This window comes from Leopardus geoffroyi, chromosome B2 (assembly GCF_018350155.1).
Source record: "Leopardus geoffroyi isolate Oge1 chromosome B2, O.geoffroyi_Oge1_pat1.0, whole genome shotgun sequence".
Taxonomy (NCBI): Eukaryota; Metazoa; Chordata; class Mammalia; order Carnivora; family Felidae; genus Leopardus; species Leopardus geoffroyi.
In genome coordinates, this window is record NC_059332.1 from 63,687,754 (window position 1) to 63,709,870 (window position 22,117).

General features: G+C 40.2%; 1 protein-coding gene and 1 long non-coding RNA gene across 2 annotated transcripts in view; one reads left to right on the forward strand and one right to left on the reverse strand.

Moving 5' to 3' along the window:
• COL9A1 (collagen type IX alpha 1 chain) overlaps positions 1 to 22,117 on the reverse strand; it is an 88,983-nt gene that overhangs the window by 62,256 nt on the left and 4,610 nt on the right. Inside the window, exons 5-10 of the mRNA XM_045498679.1 lie at positions 18,107 to 18,503; positions 5,234 to 5,317; positions 4,437 to 4,457; positions 2,883 to 2,957; positions 2,510 to 2,545; positions 2,325 to 2,387 (exon numbers count right to left, since the gene is read on the reverse strand). Coding sequence (XP_045354635.1) covers positions 2,325 to 2,387; positions 2,510 to 2,545; positions 2,883 to 2,957; positions 4,437 to 4,457; positions 5,234 to 5,317; positions 18,107 to 18,503 — 676 coding nt within the window. The remainder of the gene's footprint in view (positions 1 to 2,324; positions 2,388 to 2,509; positions 2,546 to 2,882; positions 2,958 to 4,436; positions 4,458 to 5,233; positions 5,318 to 18,106; positions 18,504 to 22,117) is intronic.
• On the forward strand, positions 2,935 to 11,233 carry LOC123608581. Its single transcript, XR_006717315.1, has 3 exons — positions 2,935 to 3,047; positions 6,027 to 6,118; positions 10,757 to 11,233. It is a non-coding gene; the product is annotated as an uncharacterized LOC123608581 (long non-coding RNA).

Below are 22,117 nucleotides of genomic sequence, written 5' to 3' on the forward strand. Positions count from 1 at the left end.
CCAGAATCTTATAACTCCCTTATGGCTCCATTTCAAAATCTGTTAGAACCGTACCAATGTTTACAAATAATTATAAAATATTAATTATAAATCATTTTTCTTGGCTGGTAATTCAGATACTAAAAATTCACTATCACTCTTTTTCTCTCAGTTTTCTCTGATTATTCATCCATTTAAGATCTTCATTTTGTATCCGCATGAGGCAAAACTATCTGGAGAGAGAGTAAGGTTGAAAATGAAGAAATCTAGTTTCTTTCACATCTTAACCACTGTATAAATCTGGGTCCCTGAGGAAACCAGTTGTCCTCAAAATTATTCAGTTTTCTTATCTGTGAAAAATAATATTAGCCGAACTTGCCTTCTAGGTTATCGTAAGGTTAAAGGGAATAATGTCTGTGACTGTACTTGAGGAAAAAAGTTCTACACAGATACAATTAGTGTAGTTAACTTTTTGCTTAGTATAGTTAACTTTTGTTCTAGGAAAGGCCTACAATGCTGGCACACACATGAGTTTCTTACTATGATACTGCCGCTATAGACGAAGATAAAACTCCTTGTCATTGTTAACTACATGGTACTTCCAGAGATTTTGAAGCACTTTCACTTGTTTACCCCAAAATTTCTGTTGAAGAGAAGGAATTACTTTACAAAGCAAAAGCAGGCATTGTCTTTATGACCTCATGGTAAAAGGTAAGGGAGAATTTGTAGCAGGCTGAGCATGCTACAAAAGCACCGTTAACTGAAGCACAGAAAACTCTAGCCCTCTATCTGAAATTCTTTCAACTCATTACCAAGAGAAGACCAGGTGATTAGTTTATGCTTCAACCACCACAAAACTAATAATAATAATAATGTAATCATAAATTTTCTTTTTACACAAAAGACTGGTCCAAGTTTCATAGGGATGCAGAAATAAATCCAACCCATATTGGGCTACTGGTTTATTGAGTGGCCTTGTATGTATCAGACTTTTCTATTATGATGTGACAGTTTCAAGTAATTCGGTGTGTCGGAAAGAGCTTGAAAGCCAACAAATTATATAATTTCATTTGTATTATACAAATATTAGTTTGATATTCAATTCGTATTATCCAAATATTCATTCCTGGAGGATTCTTGCACTGCCTCGTGCATCACACAGGAAAGTTCAAACTCAGGGTTTTGAAATGTAAAACAAAGTCTTTCCTAAAGTACTAAATAACATAGACAAATACCCTCATAATGGTAATCTTTTATAAAGAAAGCATATCTTAATAACCACTAAAATCGAGCTTTTTTTCTTCAAAATGTCTTACTCTGTAGTCAAAAATTCTTGGGAATTATCATAGGTTTTCAGGTGCTTTCTTTGATTTAGAAAAAGTCTTCGGGTTTCGGAAACAACATAAAGCGGTCACTTGAAGGATAACTTGAGGAATGCACCACTGTATGTTCTCTGAGAACAGAAAACCTTATTTTACCTCACTTTGTATCCCAGTTTTAAAGTCAGGGGCTGGCCTGTAGTAGGACCTCAATAAGTATTAATCCAGCGCATAGAGACAGGGGAAGCCGAGAGTCCTGAAATCATGAGAGTCTGAGAAAGTATTATTTACTGGTTTGGTTTATCCTACAAGCCAGTATGAGCTTTCCTCAGTTGAGGGGAGGCAGAGGTGTGGAGGTGGGTAAATTGGAGAAAGGTTGCTGGTTCCCAGTTTTCAAGCAACCCTATACTATTTGTTTCTGTCAGTGATGCCAGTCAAGAAAACAAGGAAAGAGGGAAAACGAGTTTTGAATTGCCTATTCTATGTGTGCTGGCCATTTCCCTGCCTCTGCCCCTCTCCCACATTCCCACTCCAGGACTTCCCCTCAAAGGTATCTTTTTTCTCCTCTTCCTTAGCACTTAGGAGTACTCTACCCCTTCCCGGCCTGCAGGTCCTTTTCTAAATTAATCTAGTTAGTGCCTGGGAAAGAAGCCCCCGCAGAGCCGGGTAAGACTCTACCCCCTCCAGCACCCCCTGTGCCGGAAGTGGGGCTAAGCGAGCAGGCGGGTGAGCAGGGAAGCGGACCCTCGGGCGTCTTCTGAGAGCAGGTACTGCCAGCGCTGCAGGCTCAACCCAGGGTGCCGCGAGGTAGCTCCACCCTCTCAGGACCCTTTGCTGAGGCTGCATGGAGTACAAGGTCCAGTTCGGGGCCGCAGCCCTGTTCCCGCGTGGACTCCCGCAGTCTGCACCCCTCCGGCGTATCTCTACGTTGCTCCCTCCCCTGCACCACCTCCACCCCCACCCCGCGCGCGCGCGCGCGCGCGCGTCCCGGACTGCGCGCGCTCCCGTGCACCCACGCCTACTCACATCCGCGCCCGGAGTGCCTGGCTTGCCCGGAGCTCCTGGCTTGCCCGGTTCTCCAGCAGGACCCTGAGCGGAGAGCGGGCGAGGCAGTGAGTGAGAAAGATACCAAGTTGGGACTCTTGGGGCTCACGTGGTGCAAACCACGTCTAAAGGAAGGAAAGGAAGCGCGAATGCGCTGATTAACTTACCGGGGGGCCCGGGGGACCCTTTGGACCTCGGTCACCCTAGAGGGGTAGGAGAAAAGATAAGAGTAGTCCATGAGTGGGAGGCGCTAGGGAGCCCGCGGGGAGACTCCCACGCGTGTTCACCGCACAAATCGGGGAGGGGGACAGGGTAAAGCTAAATGGTGGAGATTCTTGACCAACGGGGACAACTGAGCATGTCTACCTCATCCCTCTGAAAATCTCCAGGCTTCTAGGATCCAACCCCAGCTCTCACTCTAGTCCTATCCCGCCTTTAGGTGGCGGGCATCTAGCCCTGTCAAAAATAAACCCATCCCGCTGGAGAAAGGGTAGGAAAAGGCAGGACTGGAGGAACAGAGAACTGGAAATAGAAACTTACGTCGATGCCATCGATGCCCGGAACTCCAGGGGGGCCCGGAGGCCCGGGGGGACCCTGCTGGCCTGGGGGACCTCTCTGACAAAAACAGCATATACTGGTTAATGGAGCACGTTGGGCAACAAGGAGAAACTGAATGCAATGTTCTGAGGCCCCCACTTCCACGCGGTAAGGACACTTCCCATTGGAGCAGGGAGTTTTGAAACCTGGTAAACATATATGAAATTCCCAAGCGACCGCAGGTTTCTCTGGTTCCACCACGTTCTGAATGAGACTTCATTCAGAGCAAGATGCAAGCCCTAAGGTGGGCATTGGGGTCACAGGGCCTCACCCCAACAGAGCGCATTAAAATTAAACCAAAAGGCGGTCTTGAAGAAGGGAAGACCTGACGCCTTTTTTTTTTTTTTTTAAGGGATGCAGTAATGAAAATGGTGGTCATTCAATACCTCGATTTGATTAGTAATTGAGGGTCAGTATTTTGGCCAAAATGAACTGCCCAAAATGGAGGCGCTCCACCTCAGATAGATTTCTTTGATCCTTGTTTACACAACCGGATCGTTTTGTAAATCTTTCTACTTCCAGTGAAAATTGGGGGGAGGGGGAATACTGGAGGAAAACTGGGGAGGAGTGGGGCAAAAGAGCATTGAAACCCAGGGAGGGCCTGGCCTCATTTCAGATTTACCTGCAGTGACACTGTTCTTGCATAAGGTCATTGCACCTTGCTTTAAAACTACACCAACTTTGAGACTGACGCTAAACAGCTTACAAACAGCTAAGCTTTGATAGTGCTAGAGGGAATACTGGCTTCTGAAAATAGTATGAGCATGTAGCTTAGGGAATGTGGGAATTTTTTTTTCTCTTCTAATTTAAAAGAAAAAGAAAGTGGGGGGGGGGGGAGCTTCTTTCATCAAGGAAAACTTTGTTTTTCTAAACTCCAATGACCAGACAGGTTACAATGGGGTCTTTGTAAGTGAAACCTCAAACCTCGGCTGGGCTCACCCGCCCCCGCCTGGTCCTCTCCCGGCGGGAGGGAGGAGATGCCAGAGCCTTCGGGAAATTGCTGAAATTTTGACTGATGCCAGCCATGGCCGCTCGGTTCCAATCCCAGAGCGGCGGGCACCGCTAGCAGGACTCGCGGTTTAGTGCTGCCACCACCGGCTGGTGGAGCGGGAGAGGGAGCTTTAACGCAGCTAGCCTGAATTCCCGCCTTCTCCAGCAAGGCCTGCCCTTGACTGCGTCCTAGAGGGGCGGGGTGGGGGAATTAAGAAGCAGCCAGGCTAACAATTAAACCCCGGTCCCAAGTCATGGCCTTCAGAGCTTCTGTTTGCAGTGTTGGGGCCCGGTCGAGGAGGAGACGCCTTTCCTAGATGACCGGAGGGTCATTAGGGTCCCCGACTCCGAGGGTGCTCGCTGCAGGTGCTCAAGGCTGCGGGAAGAACGCGGCTGCAGAGCCCAGGGAAAGCTCTGCGCCTTCCCCACAACCTCCCGCGACGGCTGCTCCTCCACTTTTCCCTGCGTGCACTTGAAAATTGCAAACACATCTCGCCCTCCGCTTACCTGGTCGGTGGTCTCGATGACCTGGAAAGGAAAAGACCGGGAGAAAGTGAGAAGGCTCTCCCCACCCCACAAACTCGCACACAACTTACTTGAGCCAAGCACAAGCAGAGCCCAGACAGCAGCAGTGGCAATCCTAGGACCCCTCGATCCCTTGCTGTCCAGGCCATGCCCGCCACCCTCTGCTAATCCCCTGCACGGACTGTGTCTCCTGCCGCCCCGCTAGGCTTCCGGACCCGTCACACGCATTAAGTGGCACTTCTCCCCCACACACAAAAAAAGCGCCCCCAGGAGTAGTCTTTGCTAAGGTGCCTGGCCCGGGTGGCGTACTTTACTCCTGTTTATGAATGGCTCTGGAGAGGGTCCTGGGGATTGGAGGAGAGCTTGCGGCTGGAGGACGGATAGAATGACAACAGTCCCCCTTAACCCTTTCCCCGCCGCCTCACTGGCAAGGCCTGAACGCGTGCCTCTGCCTCTGCCTCTGCCTCTGCCTCTGCGGGTCTGCCCAAGTGTAGTCTCTCCTGGTCCACTGTGGGCAGCGAACGGACCTCAAGGGTTCTTGGAAAGGTGTTTGGGGAGGAGGAGTGAGGGTCGTAAGCCACCAAAAGTAGAACCAGACACCCCCGAGGTAGTTTGTACTTGCCAGGCTGTGGGTGGGACCTGTGCTTCCTTGAAATTTATCTGGTCCGTATAGTAAAGCCTGAACTCTTTAGAAAAAGAATGAGGAGGTGGGGTGTTTGAGGAGGTGGTGAGAGGTAGGCTGGGTGGCAGTGACCTTTGCAGGTGGTCAAATGACTCACAGTTATCCTAGCTGGCAGTTCATGGCAGGTTTCTCTCCTCGGGCGTAGTGGGTCGCAGTGGATCAGCATCCACTGAAGTTCAAACTGGAGAAAGACAGCATACAGTTCACATTCTCTTGGAGGACACAAGCAGGTCATTTAAGAGAGAGAGAAGTTTGTAAGTGTGGTCCGACTGTTAAATGGGTGGAGACCAGCTTGGACTGGTTCACCTCAGTGGACCAGTAGTCTTGTTCCCTGAATACAGATTTTCTGATGGAAATGGGTTGGAAGCTCTTCCCAAGTTTCTCAGATTATTGAATGTAGATGTCAGTAGCTCTGCAATACTCCAGCATTACTCCAGCATAGCCTTAGGCAGGAAAGAGCCCTCTGGCATTGAATTTCCATTTCTGTCCTTACCACATCCTCAAGATGTAGATTTTCTATTCACATGAGGCTTTGAGAGAACAAAGAACTGTCCAAGTCAGAAGCCTGTGCGAGGGTCTGGACTGGAACCCAGGCCTACTGAGTGACACTGCACACATGCGCTAAGCGTTTACACGGGAGAAGATTAGAGACAGAGACAGCCAAAGAGGTGGCACCCAGGATGAAAGAAGAGGAAAGAAAATCCAGTCCTAGAAAAAATTTGCATGCTACAGAATAAATTCTCCAGGGAGTACTCACAGCTTGAAATGGAAATTGGAAGGATTGGAAATGGAGGAATTGAGAGGGAAATCTAGAACTCAGGGGAAAAACAAGATAATAGAAGACATTTGGTGTTATGTCAAATGTGCCCTGACAAGTTCTTACATTTTAGCAGGTGTTAAGGGAGAAATAAGAAGGGAGCAGGAGAGAAACAGAACAATGGAAGAGTGACCAGGTCTGAAGCTGAAGGCCTCGGGTGACAAGGTAAAAAAAAAAAAAAGATGTACACCACCATGCATTATGGCATCATGCTGGCCCGTCTTCTTAGATTGAGGAAGCTCTTTGCTAGTCATCTCAGATCCATATTTCTTGGTCAGTTGATTCTCCTGGCTTTATGCAAATGCCTAGTTAAGTATCAGGGTCCCAAATCTAAAACATTATCTCTTTTCTTTCATCCAGTAGTGATTTACACTCCATCCCACCTGCCAAATGGACTCTAGATCTACTGGATCTAGCATTAAATTAGATACATTTTTTTCCACCGTTACAGAAGCATCCAGAGTTGAAGTACTGAATGGAAGATCAGAATTGGAAAGGATGAAGGATGAAGTCCATCCTTCCTACCCATAAGGAAGGGAAAGTTAAACAAAAGGAAGTTTTCCATTTTATAGAGTGGTAAAAGTAAGACATTAAGCTTTCAGATTCCTGCACCTCTTGTTAGATGATTCTAACTGTCCTCATTGCTCTCAACCCTACCATAGCTTTTCTCCAGAAAACATGGATATCTGGAAAAATGAGGTAAGTGGGATGAAAAGAAAGTGAGAGCTAAACCAAGGCATATTTTAAGACAGAAAGTTCTCTACAAATAGTATGAAAAATATCTGTGTATTCATAGTATGAATTATTTAACAATAGTTTACTGACATCCTTCAAAGGAACTGCTTTCCAAGCCACATAATTATCTTACAGTTAAGAAAATCACTTTAATCAAATACTTTATTTTTATTAGATTAGTCTTATCTGTTTGGGATCATTTTATTTTGATTTTGTTCTAAACTGCAGTAGAAATTTTAATAGATAAAAGAAAGAATGGAACAACATTTGCCTTAATGACTACTAAAATACCTAGCTGTGCCTCAAACAACTCTTTGAAGCCGTTCACACATGAGTAAAGTGAGGCAGAGAGGTTAAATCATTTGCCACGGGTCACACAGCTAGCAAAAGACAGAGCTAGCATTCCAAATGTGCCTGACTGTAAAATAAGGGCCTTCTCCAACCCCCTCCTTGTCCTCCCCCAAGAATATATCCCAACTCCAGAAAAAGCCATAATTTTCTAAGCCAATAACCAAGGAATTTGGTGATTGAACATTCATATTAAAGATGAATAGGGGCATCTGGGTGGCTCGGTCGGTTGAGCGTCCAACTTCAGCTCAGGTCATGATCTCACAGCTCGTGAGTTCAAGCCCCACATCAGGCTCTGTGCTGACAGCTCAGAGCCTGGAGCCTGCTTCTGCTTTTGTGTCTCCCTGTCTCTCTGCCCCTAACCACTCACATTCTGTCTCTGTCTCAAAAATAAATAAAAACATTAAAAAAAAATTAAAGATGAATAGAAAAGAAGAGTGATCTACAAATCAAAACTTTGTAAGCTTATTTCCAATATCTGGTAGAAAACTTCAGAACAAGACTAAGAAACTTCCATAAGAAGTCAGACCTCAGGGCTCCTGGGTGGCGCAGTCGGTTAAGCGTCCGACTTCAGCCAGGTCACGATCTCGCAGTCCATGAGTTTGAGCCCCGCGTCGGGCTCTGGGCTGATGGCTCAGAGCCTGGAGCCTGTTTCCGATTCTGTGTCTCCCTCTCTCTCTGCCCCTCCCTCGTTCATGCTCTGTCTCTCTCTGTCCCAAAAATAAATTTTAAAAAACGTGGGGAAAAAAAAATTAAAAAAAAAAGTCAGACCTCTCCCTATTTGCTTGTTATGGAAATACATCCAGAAGCAAATTTCTAATGGTTCTCCAAAAACTGACAATTATTGCTATATGCAGTTACATATTCATGTGTATAATAACATATCAAATAGGAAAGAAGATTATAATTCTTTTTGTTCAATGATTAGATAAAAATATTACCAGAATAAGAAAAGGTGTCTCTCCCCTCCATAAATCTCAAAATAAGAAAGACCATTCAAATACTTTTATTCACATAGTCCTTTGTGAATTGGTAACTCGCATAAGGCATGCATTGTATATGTGTGATATTTTGATTCTCAAAATAATCCATAACTTAATCACCCTGAGAAACTTTAATTATATGGCTAACCAGGAAACATATATCCTTTGTTTAGATAGTTCATTAAAGTTACTTATTGTAAATGCAAAGTAATTCATTAAGCTGGTTTCTCAAAAATGTAATTCTCTGGATAAATTGGTACACCTGTTTAAATATGCAAGATGCAATTGTGGCACAGGATAATAGGGGAGTGAACGATAATTCAACTGTGAATACAGGCTGCGTTGTTCAGAGTGCCACATAGATCAGAGGTTTCTGAACACATCTGTGCAGCCACATAAACACCACCCACACACTAATAATCATCTTTACAACAACCATTTTTTGGCATGAAATATGAATTCCAATTTGCATGTTAATTATTTTGAAGGAAGATTGGCAGAGTTCCTTACTAAAAGTCACTTACATTACACATCTAAAATGCTGATTTCCACACGTTTCTCATTTTCGTACCTGGAATCATTCTTGTCTTTGAATACCCACTGACAAAGTATATGTGACGAATATTTTAATTTAGTCTTTCAGTCAAGATTTTTGAAGTCCAAATATAAAGCATGCACTAGGGAAACATTCTAGGGAAAACCAAAGATATTCTCCTCTCCCTAATGAGTTTACAGTTTTTAAGACTTGAGAAAAATACAAGTTGAGAAATAAGAAGGGTAGTTTTTTTAATCCGTTAAACAGAACATAAATGCCCTACCATAATTCATCCTTCTCAACATAAAATGCTTATGAGTAGTGCCCAGCAGACAACATGTTAAAACAAGGAATTTTGGAGGCGCCTGGGTGCCTCAGTCAGTTATGCATCCAACTTTGGCTCAGGTCGTGATCTCACGTTTCATGAGTTTGAGCCCCTCATTGGGCTCTGTGCTGACAGCTTGGAGCCTGGAGCCTGCCTCTGATTCTGTGTCTGCCCCTCCTCTGCTCATGTCCTCTCTATCTCTCTCTCTCTCTTTTTCTCTCTCTCTCTCTCTCTTTTTCTCTCTCTCTCAAAAATAAATAAGCATAAAAAACTTAAAAACAAACAAACAAAAAAAAAAAAACACAAGGAATTTTGGCCCCAACTCTCTGTTCTTTTAATAGTGCTAGTGATTTCTACTTATTTTCCTAGGTTGTTGAGAAAGATTACTAACGTATTTAAGCTCTTCATAAAAATTAAGCAAAAACTAATAGCAGACAACTACCTTTTCCTCCTAAGAGAATTCTAGTGACAAACTATAGAACTTGATTTGAAATTAATGAGAATGGCACAAGGCTTGATTTTTTACATACTGAATTATGATTAAACTTTACAAGTACAAAATACCCTAAAAACTAGCTCTTCAAAGATAAAGTTTTTTTAACAGGAGAAATATTTCTTTAAGCTTTCGTCTACTCAATGGCAACAAAGATTTAAAGCAATACTTGACTTCTGAGATCTCATTTTTCTTTTCAGTTTACGACCAAAATTTGGTTTCTACCATCATAAGGGACCTCCTCCAAGCGAAGCTTCCTAGTTGCTAAGCAGGAGGTTCTGAGTTGCTTCGAAATCAGAAATTTCCCCAACTGTCTGTAGACTAGGCCATGCAGTTCCAGACACAGTGCTAGGAATTGTCATTAAATATGAGTAGGTGACAGTCATTTGAATCACACCAAGGGCAAAGGCAGAGCAGTGAAAGGAAAGAGCAGTAAACATAGAGTTAGCAGACCTGGCATGTAGTAATTTATTCATCTTTTTATCCAACATATCTTTATATAACACATTCATGTGCTTTGCGAGAGATACTGTGAAAGACACAAAAATGTTGAGTACATAGGGCAGCATCTAGGCCAGAACTGCTTTTGACAATACATACTATTGCAGTTGATGTGCAACATGGCTAAGGTCATCAACAAGGGGATCATATAACATGTAACATGTGAGTGAGGCCCTGAAGAGCAGTTGCAATTTTCATAAGCAGAGATGGGAGGGTAAAGGTCAGGTCAGGGTTCTGAAGAGGTGACAGTAAGAGGAGGAAGTGATGTATAGAGTAGGGACCAGACTCACTGTGGCAAACAATAGACATTAGATTTTTTTTTTTCCTCTGTTGAATTCTAAGCTAAGGAATTTGAGTAGGATTGGATAGCTAATTAGGACTGTCATCAATGATTTTTCTGCACCAGGGAAATGGATGGAGAAAGGTGGCCTAATTTAAAAGGGCACTTCAAGGGGATTCATGTGGTCATAAATGCCCAGTCCTTGGAGCCAAAAAGAGGCTACTTTAGTAGAACATAAAGAAGTATTAAACTCTGAACTATGGTGAGGCATCCTGAGCTGTCTGTCCATTTAAGAAAAACAAATCTTCCCCTCATACCATATCCCCCTTCAGCTGCCATCTGGTTTTCTGCTTCCCTCCAGTTAAAACGCTGGCTGTCTAAATTTGTTGCCTCCAATTCCTCTCCCTTCCATTCTCTCTTGGACCCTTTGCAACTGGGCTTTCACCCCCAACAATCCAATGGGTCTTTTCACAAAGTCACTGTCGTGGGTCTCTGGATGCAGTGGTCAAATCTCAGTTCTCATCCTATTTGATCTATCTACAAGCACTTGAGTGAGTTGACTATTCTATCCTCCTTAAAATTCTGTTCTCCCTTGACTTTCAGAGTCCCTGAATTTCCACCATCTCCTGGTCCTCTCCTACATCACTACTCTTCCTGGTCTCTCTGGCTGAACCTCCCTCATCTCAGCAACCTCTAAGTGTTAGTTGTTTCACCGTCCAGCTCTATGACTTCTCTGCAGCATTCGTCTCTCAGTGATTCCTCTTGTTTCATGGCTTTAAATAAATACCACATATATGCTGACAACTCCTAGAGTTCTATTCTCAGCTGGGCCTGCCTGTTGAACTCCAGAAGAACATACCTAACTGCCTGCTTGCATCTTCTCTTAGGTGTCTAATAGTGATCAAAATCCTGATTGAACTTAGATGTTCCCAACCAACTGTCGATATTCTCACTGATAACTGTGCTTCCCATAGTCTTTCCCATCTCAATAAATGGCAACTGTATACTTCTGATTAATCACTCCAAAAATATTGGTGTCACTCTTGATTTTCCTTTCTCTTACACTTCAGCTCTGTTTACTTTACCCTCAAAATGGGTCAGGATCTGGGGCACCTGGGTGACTCGATTGGTTAAGCATCTGCCTTCAGCTCAGGTCATGATCTCACCATTTGGTCCTTGAGTTTGAGCCCCACATCAGGCTCTCTGCTGTCTACACAAAGCCTGCTTCAGATCCTCTGTCCTCCTCTCTTTCTGCTCCTGCGTCCCTGTGTGTGTGTGTGTGTGTGTGTGTGTGTGTGTGTGTGTGTATATAATATTTAGAAAAATAAAAGCGTCAGGATCTGACCACCCTGCACCACCTTCACTGCTACCCTATTCCAAACCAAGACCAGCCCTGCCTGAGCTATTGCAGTAGTCTCTAAAGGTCTCCTTTTGTTGTACCCCTAAGCATTGTCCTTCTTTCCCCCTACATTATATTGCCAAAATAGCAGCCAACGAGACACTTTGAAAAGATGACAACATGTTACTTATCTATCCAAAACCATCTGATACCCTCCCATCTCATACAGCATGTAAGCCAAGTGCTAAGGCAATTTCCCCACCTTCACTCCATCATGTTACCTCTCCAGGCTTACTGCCTTCTTGTCTCAGTCTCATTCCAGCCACATTGGTCTCCATGCCCTCCTCAAACATAACACACAACACCAACATCAGTTCCTTTTCACTCCATACTCTCTTTCCAGAACCTTCCTCTCTCAGAGAGTCATATGCTAATAGCCCCAACCCCTTCAGGTATCTGTTAAGATGTTTTTTTGTCAATGAGGACTTCTCCCCAGGCATCCAATTTCCTGCTTCATTTTTGTCCATAATATTTATGAACACTGAGCATTCTATACATTTACTCATTTATACCCTTGTGTCCATCTCCCCTCCCCCAAATGAATGTAAACTCCATTGGAGCTTTAATTTCTGTCTATAACTTAAGAGATGTTTAACAAATAGTTACCAGATGTTAATTAGTGAATATATAAAGATGAATAAGAAACAGTGAATTAAGAATTGATAGTATTTATCTTCTCATTTGATTATGGCTTGGGGGCAAACCCTTTCCCCTGTCTGGCTTTCAGTTTCTGTCTGGGTTTCAATTTCTTCATGTGTAAATTTAGAGATTTGCAATGGATACAATCAAAGTTTCCTCCAGCTTGGAAAGTCCATGATTCTATTGACACTACATTATAACCAAAGAAACCAAACACAGAGATTAACACAAAGAGAAGGAAAAATGCCATTGAATTAGCTTCTTGCCTTACAACCACCCAGGCTACGTAACAAAGATTTCTTCATGATCTTAGCCCACACACATTTTAATAGAAACAGACAAACTAACAGCACTGACTTTTTAAAAACTGCAACAGTATGGGCATAGCTGAGGCCAATAAAAAATTTTAGTGTTTTCAATTTTCCATTAAAAGCAACTTTGACCGTTATTTAGTTTTTATTCTAGTTATCGATAGTCCCTTCCTCCAATTATGGCTCCTTCTATGTTAGCAGATTTTTTTTTTCTGTGTACTCCTCATTTCATCGCCACCTAGTGGAAAATCCAGCTGATACTGTTAATACAGTTTATAATACAGCAGTTTTTGTCTCCAAAAATTGTCTTCACAGTCAGTATTCAAAAGTATTCCAGTCAAATCACCCCAAAGTGTTATAAAAAGTATTTCCTATGGATATATATTGTTAACATAACCATTTCTTTTGTATTTATTTCGTACTTACAAGTGAAAGAGTATTTGTAGAAGATGTACTTGTCGAAAACAACTTAGTAAGCAAACTTAATAGTCTAGATATTATGCAATAGTATGCATCTCTTAAATCACTGAAAACATAACTTTCCTACAATATTTCTTAAATACCAAAATAATATTATCCACAACCTCATAGTTGATTTTCCCATGTTATCATTTATGAAACTTGCATTGTTTCTGCATGTGGGGGCTATTATAATTTAATTGTATAGAGCAGAATAAAGGACAGTTTCTCTGTCACTAGTTCTGCCAGTTCTTTCTATCTGCTCTCACATTCTCTCTGATTTTAACAAAAATAACATAGAGCAGCACTTTTGAAATATACTTTGAAAGGCATCATATCTTCTGATTATTTTCCACTTTGGTTTATTTTGAATATGCATAGGTAAGATAAAAAGGTTTTGAATCATGTATTTGTGAAACCACATAAACTTGTATCCTTCCTTAAGCCCAAACCCCTAGTGCACATCCCTGAAAAGGGAGAAAGGCTAACTTTGTTTTCTAATAGAGCTGTACCAAATAACTCTCCTAGGCAATCATACTGACAACAAACAATAAAGAACCTGTCATAAAATAACATGTTTTTATGGTATGCTGCCAGGAAACTGAGCTTTGCAGTGGGATAAATGGCACCATCCTAAAATATGGGCACAAAGGAGAATAGAAAATACGGGATTTATTGCTTTAAAATCAAACTAACAATGTATTACAGCAGTGCGCTGGGAAAAAATATAAAATGCTCTGAGCCCACTAAATAACCATGAATGATGAGAAGGTGTTTGAGTTGTAGATCACGTGAGCAGCTATACTGCAAGCTTTATGAACACCTCTTGAAATTGGTTTCCTTTTCCAATTTAGAAAAGGGAAAGAGACACAAGATAGGATAGATAGGGGAAAATCACAAGCAAGTACAATATAAAAGAGTCTTTTAGCATTTGTGCTCCATCAAATGTTGTTTCCAATTGCATTTTTTGTTATGCAGTTCTTAAGGCTACCTTTTGACATCTGTAAATAACTTTAGAAGGGATGTTTGCTTTTGATGTATTTACTAGAGAAAAGCCCGTGTTGATCCTGAAAAAGGTATTCAATTAATCCAGAGTGTCAAAGATTAGAATGAATCTAATTTCATGAAGAAACATTGAAAAATACAGTGTTCCTAATTGTTTTCTTATGTTTTGGGCACACTTCACTTTAATTTAAAATTTCTCAGACATCAATATTGAATATTTGCTCTCTCCAAATGGAGACAAGGGTCCTCTATAAGTATACTTTAACCACCCAGAATATATGGATACTACTATTCATCACTCTTTAAGTCTTCTGAGGGACCTGTGGTCACTGTTGATCTTCAGTAATGGCCAGCAACTTCAGATTTCAGTCAATTGGTGAGAAATCAAAACATAAAACAAGAATAAAACCAAGGCTTAAGGACAAGTTGTGGGCACTTGGGCTTTGTCTGAGGATTTATATGAGTATTTGACTATTCTTAGTCTTAAAATGTAAGGAGCAGTGTGAGAAGACTAATAATATTTGAAAAGGGAAGAATTGATCAGTGTGAGAATTCCCAAATGAGAGCCTCTTTGCCTACAACACTGGACTCCGTCTTCTCCTGGATAATACTTATTCATCCCCAGGGTTCCTCTAGATATCACTTTCTACAGTAAATATGCTTGACGTCTACTCTCATGCCTCCTGGCCTAATCTGAGTGAGGAGCTTTTTCCCAGTGCCTCTCCATTCACTATCATGGCCCTTATCATATGTTGTACTGTCATTGTTTACTTATCTCAACCCATCACCCTCAAGAGACTGAACTGAAGAAGACAAGATCCATGATCTATTTAAGTTTGTATAGCCAGTATATAGGCACATGATAAAAGTTTACTAAATTAATAAACAAGTACATGTCTGAGAACATATTTTATACTGTACAATCCTCCTTCTTTAAGAAACATTTATTTGTTCATCCCACAAAGTAAATTCTGAAAAATCTATGCAAATCACAAATGCTTTCTAAAATGAAAGTGAGGAAATGCTTTATAAGGAATAATATGTGGTTATACATTTTTCCTTTTCTCAAAGGAAAGTTAGTTGGCACAGCAGAAAATAGGTAGATTATATTTTGTGCCTAACATGGTTTTTTACAAGTCAAGAAGCCCACTTGAGGTCACATCTTCAACTGAGAAATGGAGATAATCCTATCTGTGCTTGCTATCTTATAAAATTGTTGCAAGGATAAAATAGGTTAGTGGCAATGAAAGCATTTTGGAAACTTTAAATTGGCATATTAAGGGTATCAGGATGCTTAAAAAGCGTAAATGGGCTTTTCTTACATAGAATTTTCTATTTGTCTAATATAGAGTAAAAATTGAGGAATACATTTTGGTGACAAGTTTGAGTTTGACATTGTCACTGTCAGTCCTTGGATGTAAGTAGGATTTTTTTTTTTTTTTTGGCCTGTAACTCTGACCTGTTTTAGCTATTATTACCACCACCACTACTCGATCACCAAATATGAAACTTTAATGAAGCTTTAGGTTCAAGTCTCTTTTGTCTTTCCTTGTGGGAAAGTCAGAATTCAGTGTAAAGGAAAAAAAATTTTCATGCCTGTTTCAATTACTTTTAACATTGGTTACAGTGTACTGACTTTGAAAATCTCCTTGGTGAACCAGAAGCAAAATGTAATACCAGCCGCCAGTTCTTTGTTGTGTGCCTGCACATGGCAGAATAAAATAGAGGATAACTGGTCCTAACTGGTCTCCACTGTGATATGAGACTAGACTTGGCAGAAAAACTACAATCAGCTATAACATTATTGGCTAGACTATAATGTACTGGAGTAAGATTGAGACTTTGCCACTTTGGCAATCAAAGAGTTTAATAATACCCTAGCATCCAGAATTATAATGGTTTGAAATGTTTTTCAAGGGATGGACTAAATGGGTGATAGGCATTAAGGAGGGCACTGGTTGTGATGAGCACTGGGTGTTATATGTAGGTGATGAATCACTAAATTCTACACCTGAAACGGTTATTACACTGTATGTTAACTAAAATTTAAATGAAGACTTGAGACTACAAAAACAAATGAAATGTTATTCAAGGCCAATGAATCAATCAATTTTGCAAGCACTTGATTGATGTTCATTGTAGTAAAGAATCACCTTAAGGTCTCCCCACCCTTACCCATGGTCCAGAAATGACACAGGTGTTGCAGACATTTGGAGTTGCCTGCAAACTAATCCCAATCTCATACCACTGCAACAGTGTTGCTTCACAAAATTTCAAGATGGCACGATAGTGGTCCCATTGGCTTTTTAACCCAGTCACTTGAGGTGTGATAACTCATTAGTTGAAAAAATACTTTCTCAAGTGTCTACAAGTCAGAGCGGTAATATGGCAGTTACAAATTGCTTCCTGTCCATCACAGAATATAGAAATTTCACACTACCCTTCACACTAATCACAATTCTTCTCTTGAAAATAAGCTATGTGAACAATTCCATTACTGAGTGCCTGATAACCTTTTTTTCTTTGGAGAAGTACACAGGAACAATTCAGAATCACTGTATCACCCCTGCTACATGCCATGATATGAGTTTTGTGACTAGAATTTAACAGCTCCAATTGAGAGAGAATGTTGGCCTCAACAGTTTATTTATTAAGCTCTAAATTCTTTAGTTCCTCCCCCCCCCCAGAGAACACTTTTCATCTAAGATGTATTTTTAAATCCCTCTAATAATATTATAAAATATCCTTTTAAAGGATTGTTCAATAAAAGTTTAACAATTCAAAATGATAGAACTGTATGGTATTAGTTGGCATAATTACTCTGTGATTATATAATTCCTTACCTTTATATCCATGGAACCCTACAGTAAAATCATGAATAGAGCTCTAAAATCCTTTACTTTTATGTCATACAAGACTTACTAAGTAAATATTGTACCATCTATACGCTTTTTATTCTTGTTGATCAGACACCATACGGCTTCCTATCCTTATCTCTCATACCCTGCAGTTAGTATCTTCCACCCCCCTTCCCCTCATCACACACATACACACACACACACACACACATTTTCACATAGAAATTTCATCCAAACCAGCTGCTCTCCAGACCTCTGAATGGGCCCACTTACTCTCCACTTCCCTTTCATTTGATGCTCTTTCCCTCAGCTGAATACATTTTTGCCAGTTCAAATCCTTCCATCTCAAGGTTCATTGTGTTCAAGAAGCACAAAATTCTTGGGGTACCTTGGTGGCTCAGTTGGTTAAGTGTCTGACTCTTAGTTTCAGCTCACGTCATGATCTCATGGTTTCATGAGTTCAAACCCCATGTCGGGCTTCGTGCTGACGGTCCCGAACTGGCTTGGGATTCTCTGTCTCCCTTTCTCTCTGCCCCTCCCCCACTTCTGCTGTCTCTGTCTCTCTCAAAACAAATAAATAAACTTGAAAAAAATTTTAAAAAGAAGCACAGAATTCTTGACTAACTAAATCCACCATTCATCTTAACCTGACTTTGATATTCTCATTAGTTGTTTATACACAGGGTGTACCACACCAGTATTTGCTTCTCTTACATTGCTTCTGAAGGATTCTGGGAGCTCCAGGGGGGCATGTCACATCATCCAAATAAACTTGAAACCCCTTAAGACCAGGAACCAATTCCTTGAGAGTTTCTCTGATTTCCCATTCCATTTGGGATGTGCTCTGCTCAAAACAGGCACTTAAGGCTTTTTGAGTAAGTGCTTGAGTGAATTTTAAAAATGAATAACTCGGGGAGCCTGGGTGGCTCAGTCGGTTAAGTGTCAGACTCTTGATTTTGGCTCAGGTCAGGATCTGACAGTTTGTGATATTGAGCCCTGAGTCAGATACCACATTGACAGTGCTGAGCCCTACTTGGGATTCTCTCTCTCTCTCTCTCTCTCTCTCTCTCTCTGTCTCTCTCTCTCTCTCTCTTTCTCTGCCCCTCCCCTGGCTCACACACTCTCTCTCTCTGTCTCTTTCTTTCAAAAGTAAACGTTTTAAAAAAGCGAATAACTGTTCATTGCTTAAGACATTCAAATGATTGTCAAAGATATCTGAAGTGTTAGTTTTTAGCTATCTAGTTTTGTTTTAATCTACCATAGTGTATGATTTCATACTTACCGGAACAGAAACTTGAGGATTATCCACAAGTTTTCCTAGCACAGCAAAGCCATCGACGCTGATTGGGCCTCTTGGCTTTATAGGTAAGGATTCAATCCTGTTGCAATCAACAAAAAGAGTAGCACTACTCCTTTCCACACCGATCATGATCTTATGCCACTGGGAATCAAACAAGGAAGGCAAATTTGAAAAGGTTGCAGTTTGGAGACTTCCATCCAGTCCCTTGTATGAAAACGCAACAGATTTGGTTTGGCCATTAATCTTCACACCAACTTGCTCCTTCCCTGAGGAATCCTGAATCTGCCAAATGCTCCAGTTCTTTTCAAGTGTGCTTCCAGTCATCCGGAAAGTAGTTAAAAAGGAGTATTCTTCAGGCAGGCCACTGGGATATAAATGCCTGAGCAAAATTTTAAAACAGTAAATAAAACTCTTGTTTTCTGTACCCATGCATGTTATCATATTCTCTTATTATGCTATTTTAGATTCTAGACCTACAGAAAGGCTACAGTGTGAAAAACTATGTACCGTTTCTTCTTTCATGAACTTCACAGAAGCTCCATCATTCATGTACACTAATGCGCCATCCTAAAATACACATTAGAAAAAACAAACCCTTCCTCATAGCTAAGGAGGGTTCCCAATGCCACATACCCCCAACAGTATTACTATTTATGCTACCTAAAGAGCTCCTGTTCAGCACTTCCATCTCAGCCAAAAAACATATTCTTGCAAGGTTCCTGGCAGCATTTCTTCCACAAATTAAAGAAGAGATCATTTGGAATCTAAACAGCTCTACTAGTTAATAAAACCATTTCATTAAAGCAGCTTTTAATTTTTTTATTTTAATGTAGCATGTTGTTAGGATTATTTGTTATGTCCATAATTGCTCCCATAAGTCCCCTCCACAATTATATCCTAGACCCACATATGCGTTTTGAGAATCAGTAACTGTGCAGACTTGAGAAGCTCCTTCACACTGAGCACATTAGTCTTTTTTCCAGGGAATTCAAATCATAACGTTAAAGTAGCAGCAGGTTGCTTGTCGCTGTATGTATGATGAGGGGAAAGGTGGCCAGTTCTTAATTCTCTACTCCAGCCCAGTTGTTCCACAGTCTGACAACTAAGTCTGTATTGTTTCTCCTTTTATTGCTTTTTTAAAATGTTTATTTATTGCTGATAGAGAGACAGAGTGCACAGAGAGAGAGGGAGACATAGTATCCGAAGCAGGCTCCAGGCTCTGAGCTGTCAGCACAGAGCCCCACGCAGGGCTCTAACTCATGGACCATGAGATCATGACCCGAGCTGAAGTCGGATGCTTAACTGACCGAGCCACGCAGGGCACCTCTGACCCTACTTTTATTGCTTTAAATGGCAACATAAGACTGTCAGTGTCCCTAAGGCAGCTCCAGTCCATGTGGAAACTGTGATCTGGAGCAGCAATAACTACCTGGATCTTCTTTTGTTGAAGCCAAGCTGCTAAAAGCAGAAGACTGCAATTTTAAAAAATTAGAACCTATTAAATGTAAGCATCATCTCTCACAGGCTAGAAGGTTATAGTTTTCTTTTTTTTAAGTTTATTTATTTATTTTGAGAGAGACAGAGATAGCGTGAGCAAGGGTGAGGTAGATAGAGAGGGAGAGAGAGAGAATCCCTAGCAGGTTCCCCACTCTCAGCACAGAGCCTAATGTTGGGCTTGAACTCATGAAACTGAGATCATGGCCTGAGCTGAAACCAAGAGTCAGACACTTAACCGACTGAGCCACCTGGGCTCCCCTAAGGTTGTATTTTTCTACCTTTCTCCTCAGTATAGAAAAATTCCTAAGTAAGGAAGGAATGCTAGGAAAACTAGATGCTGTTCATTTTGGTTGCTAAATAATATGATTTGACATTTCTGAGAAGAGTTATGGACAGGACTCAAAGTCCCAACTCACCTTCCTTCAGGTCAGACTCCTGTTAAATAGCCCTCTCTTGTGAAAAGTAAAAAAGAGAAAGGCAAGAAGAAATAGCTAAGTGGATGTTAATTTAATTTGCCAGTTGCATTAAAATAGGTTGTTAGGGGTCAAGAATTTCTAAACCAAAAATTTCTTCAGTTGCAAGAATGTTTAACAATAGGTGAAATACTCAACTTGCTAAGATTTTCTCTTTACTTTGACTTTATAAAATTTTATCATCCCTTACAATAGAATGAACAAACACATAACCCTTTACTACACATATTTTTGCACACCTTCAATAAAATGGGTCAACTATATCAACAAATTTCATCGCTTTTTTTAAAGATGGTTTTATAAAAATAACAAAAATATGAAGTTTTTCATCTGAATACCCTTTTAGCATCAAAATACTTCTTTTAATCATTGTGTTCTAAAATGACTTTAATTTTTATTTATAATACTGGGTGAATTCCTTTATTAGTATACATTCTTAAGTGATCGCTAGTGATATGTATTATACTTATTGCAAAGTTTTCAATTTATTAAATGTTTGTCAAGTATACAGGAGGTTTTAACATGTACATTTAAAAAAGATTCAGTTTGGAGCTAAGGAAATAAAACGTGTGTGCAAGGTCAATTTCCCCAGAATGAACATGTCTATCCTATCTATTTTGATATTTACTTTTAATATAGATTCTATTTGACGTATTTCCCTTTCACTATAAATTTTTCAGGATATACATACTGCAGACTAACTTCTAGAGAAGAGGCTAAGGTTTACTGATGACAGTATAATATATTGCCTACTGTATAATTATAAAACTGCATAGAAGTTTATACAGTTCATTTAACTGATCTCAATTAATTTGGAGTTGGGAGATAAGTTTTAAAAGTTTCACAGAATGGTGAAATTTGATAAGTATCCATTTAAATTATGAATATGTTATTTTCATATTCTTTTTACTTAATGATCTGGATTTAACCAGATGCTTAAAGAATTTATTTTTCTTTTTTGTCCTATATAGTTATTGTTGAGGTATAAGGCTTTCACAGAAGGAAAATAAATCTTAATATTTTGTCCTCTTCTCTCCATAAAGCATTCTTTTCCTAGATTTTTGTAAATGTATTTTACCAATGTATTAGTTTACAGATGTACCAAACAAGGCTATAGAATTTTATCAGTCCCTAGATAAAATAAGTCTATTTTGCTTTGGTTCCACAAGTTGCAGTAACTTGTTTAAATGACTTTTTTGCAAAGATATCATGAGGTTGACTGAGGGATCTCTCCCAATTTATGCTTTATCTCATCTTTCCTGCTTAATGAGGAAAGAGATTATGTTGAAGGTAGACTAGAACAGAATGTCCCCATTTACCTCTGACTTGGTGAGGTAATGCCAAAAACTTTTTTTTAAAAAATGAGTTTGTGACTAAGGTTGCTAGAACAATTCTTTTATAGACACATTGTTAAATCAAGTGTATCCATCAGCTCTCTTTCTTCATATACACAAAGATTATGTATATGTGTGTGTTCATGTAAGTATACAAGTATAATCAAGATTATCATGTTATTAATCTTTTAAACAGGCTAATACAAAATGTCAATATGATAAGAGGATAAAATTCCTTTCGGTGTTCAAATTAATAAAATATATATGTATATGTATACTTAAGACCTTTTCGAAGTCCTCACATGTCTAATTTATATAGCAGCCCATACTGTTGTCTTTTTTGAACACCTGAGATTCTGTTCTTGCAAATATGCTATGCACATCGATAAATAAACTTGACAGCATACATAATGTAGAAGAAGCTGGATCTATAAGTGATTTATTTCATTATGTTACAATCTGCACAGAGTACCTTAAAAAGAAGAACTTCATGGGTTTAAATAAAAGATAAGAAGGCTTTAGACCTTGAAGCGTTTGTTTATGACCTTAACCCATGTAAGAATTGTATTTGTTAAGGTAAACAAACAAAATGTTTGTAAGTTTGAGTTGAGACTGTGATACTATTATGTGTAAAATAAAGAATAAAAAGCAGCAAAAAAAAACTATTCTCATAATCTTCCAAAAATATT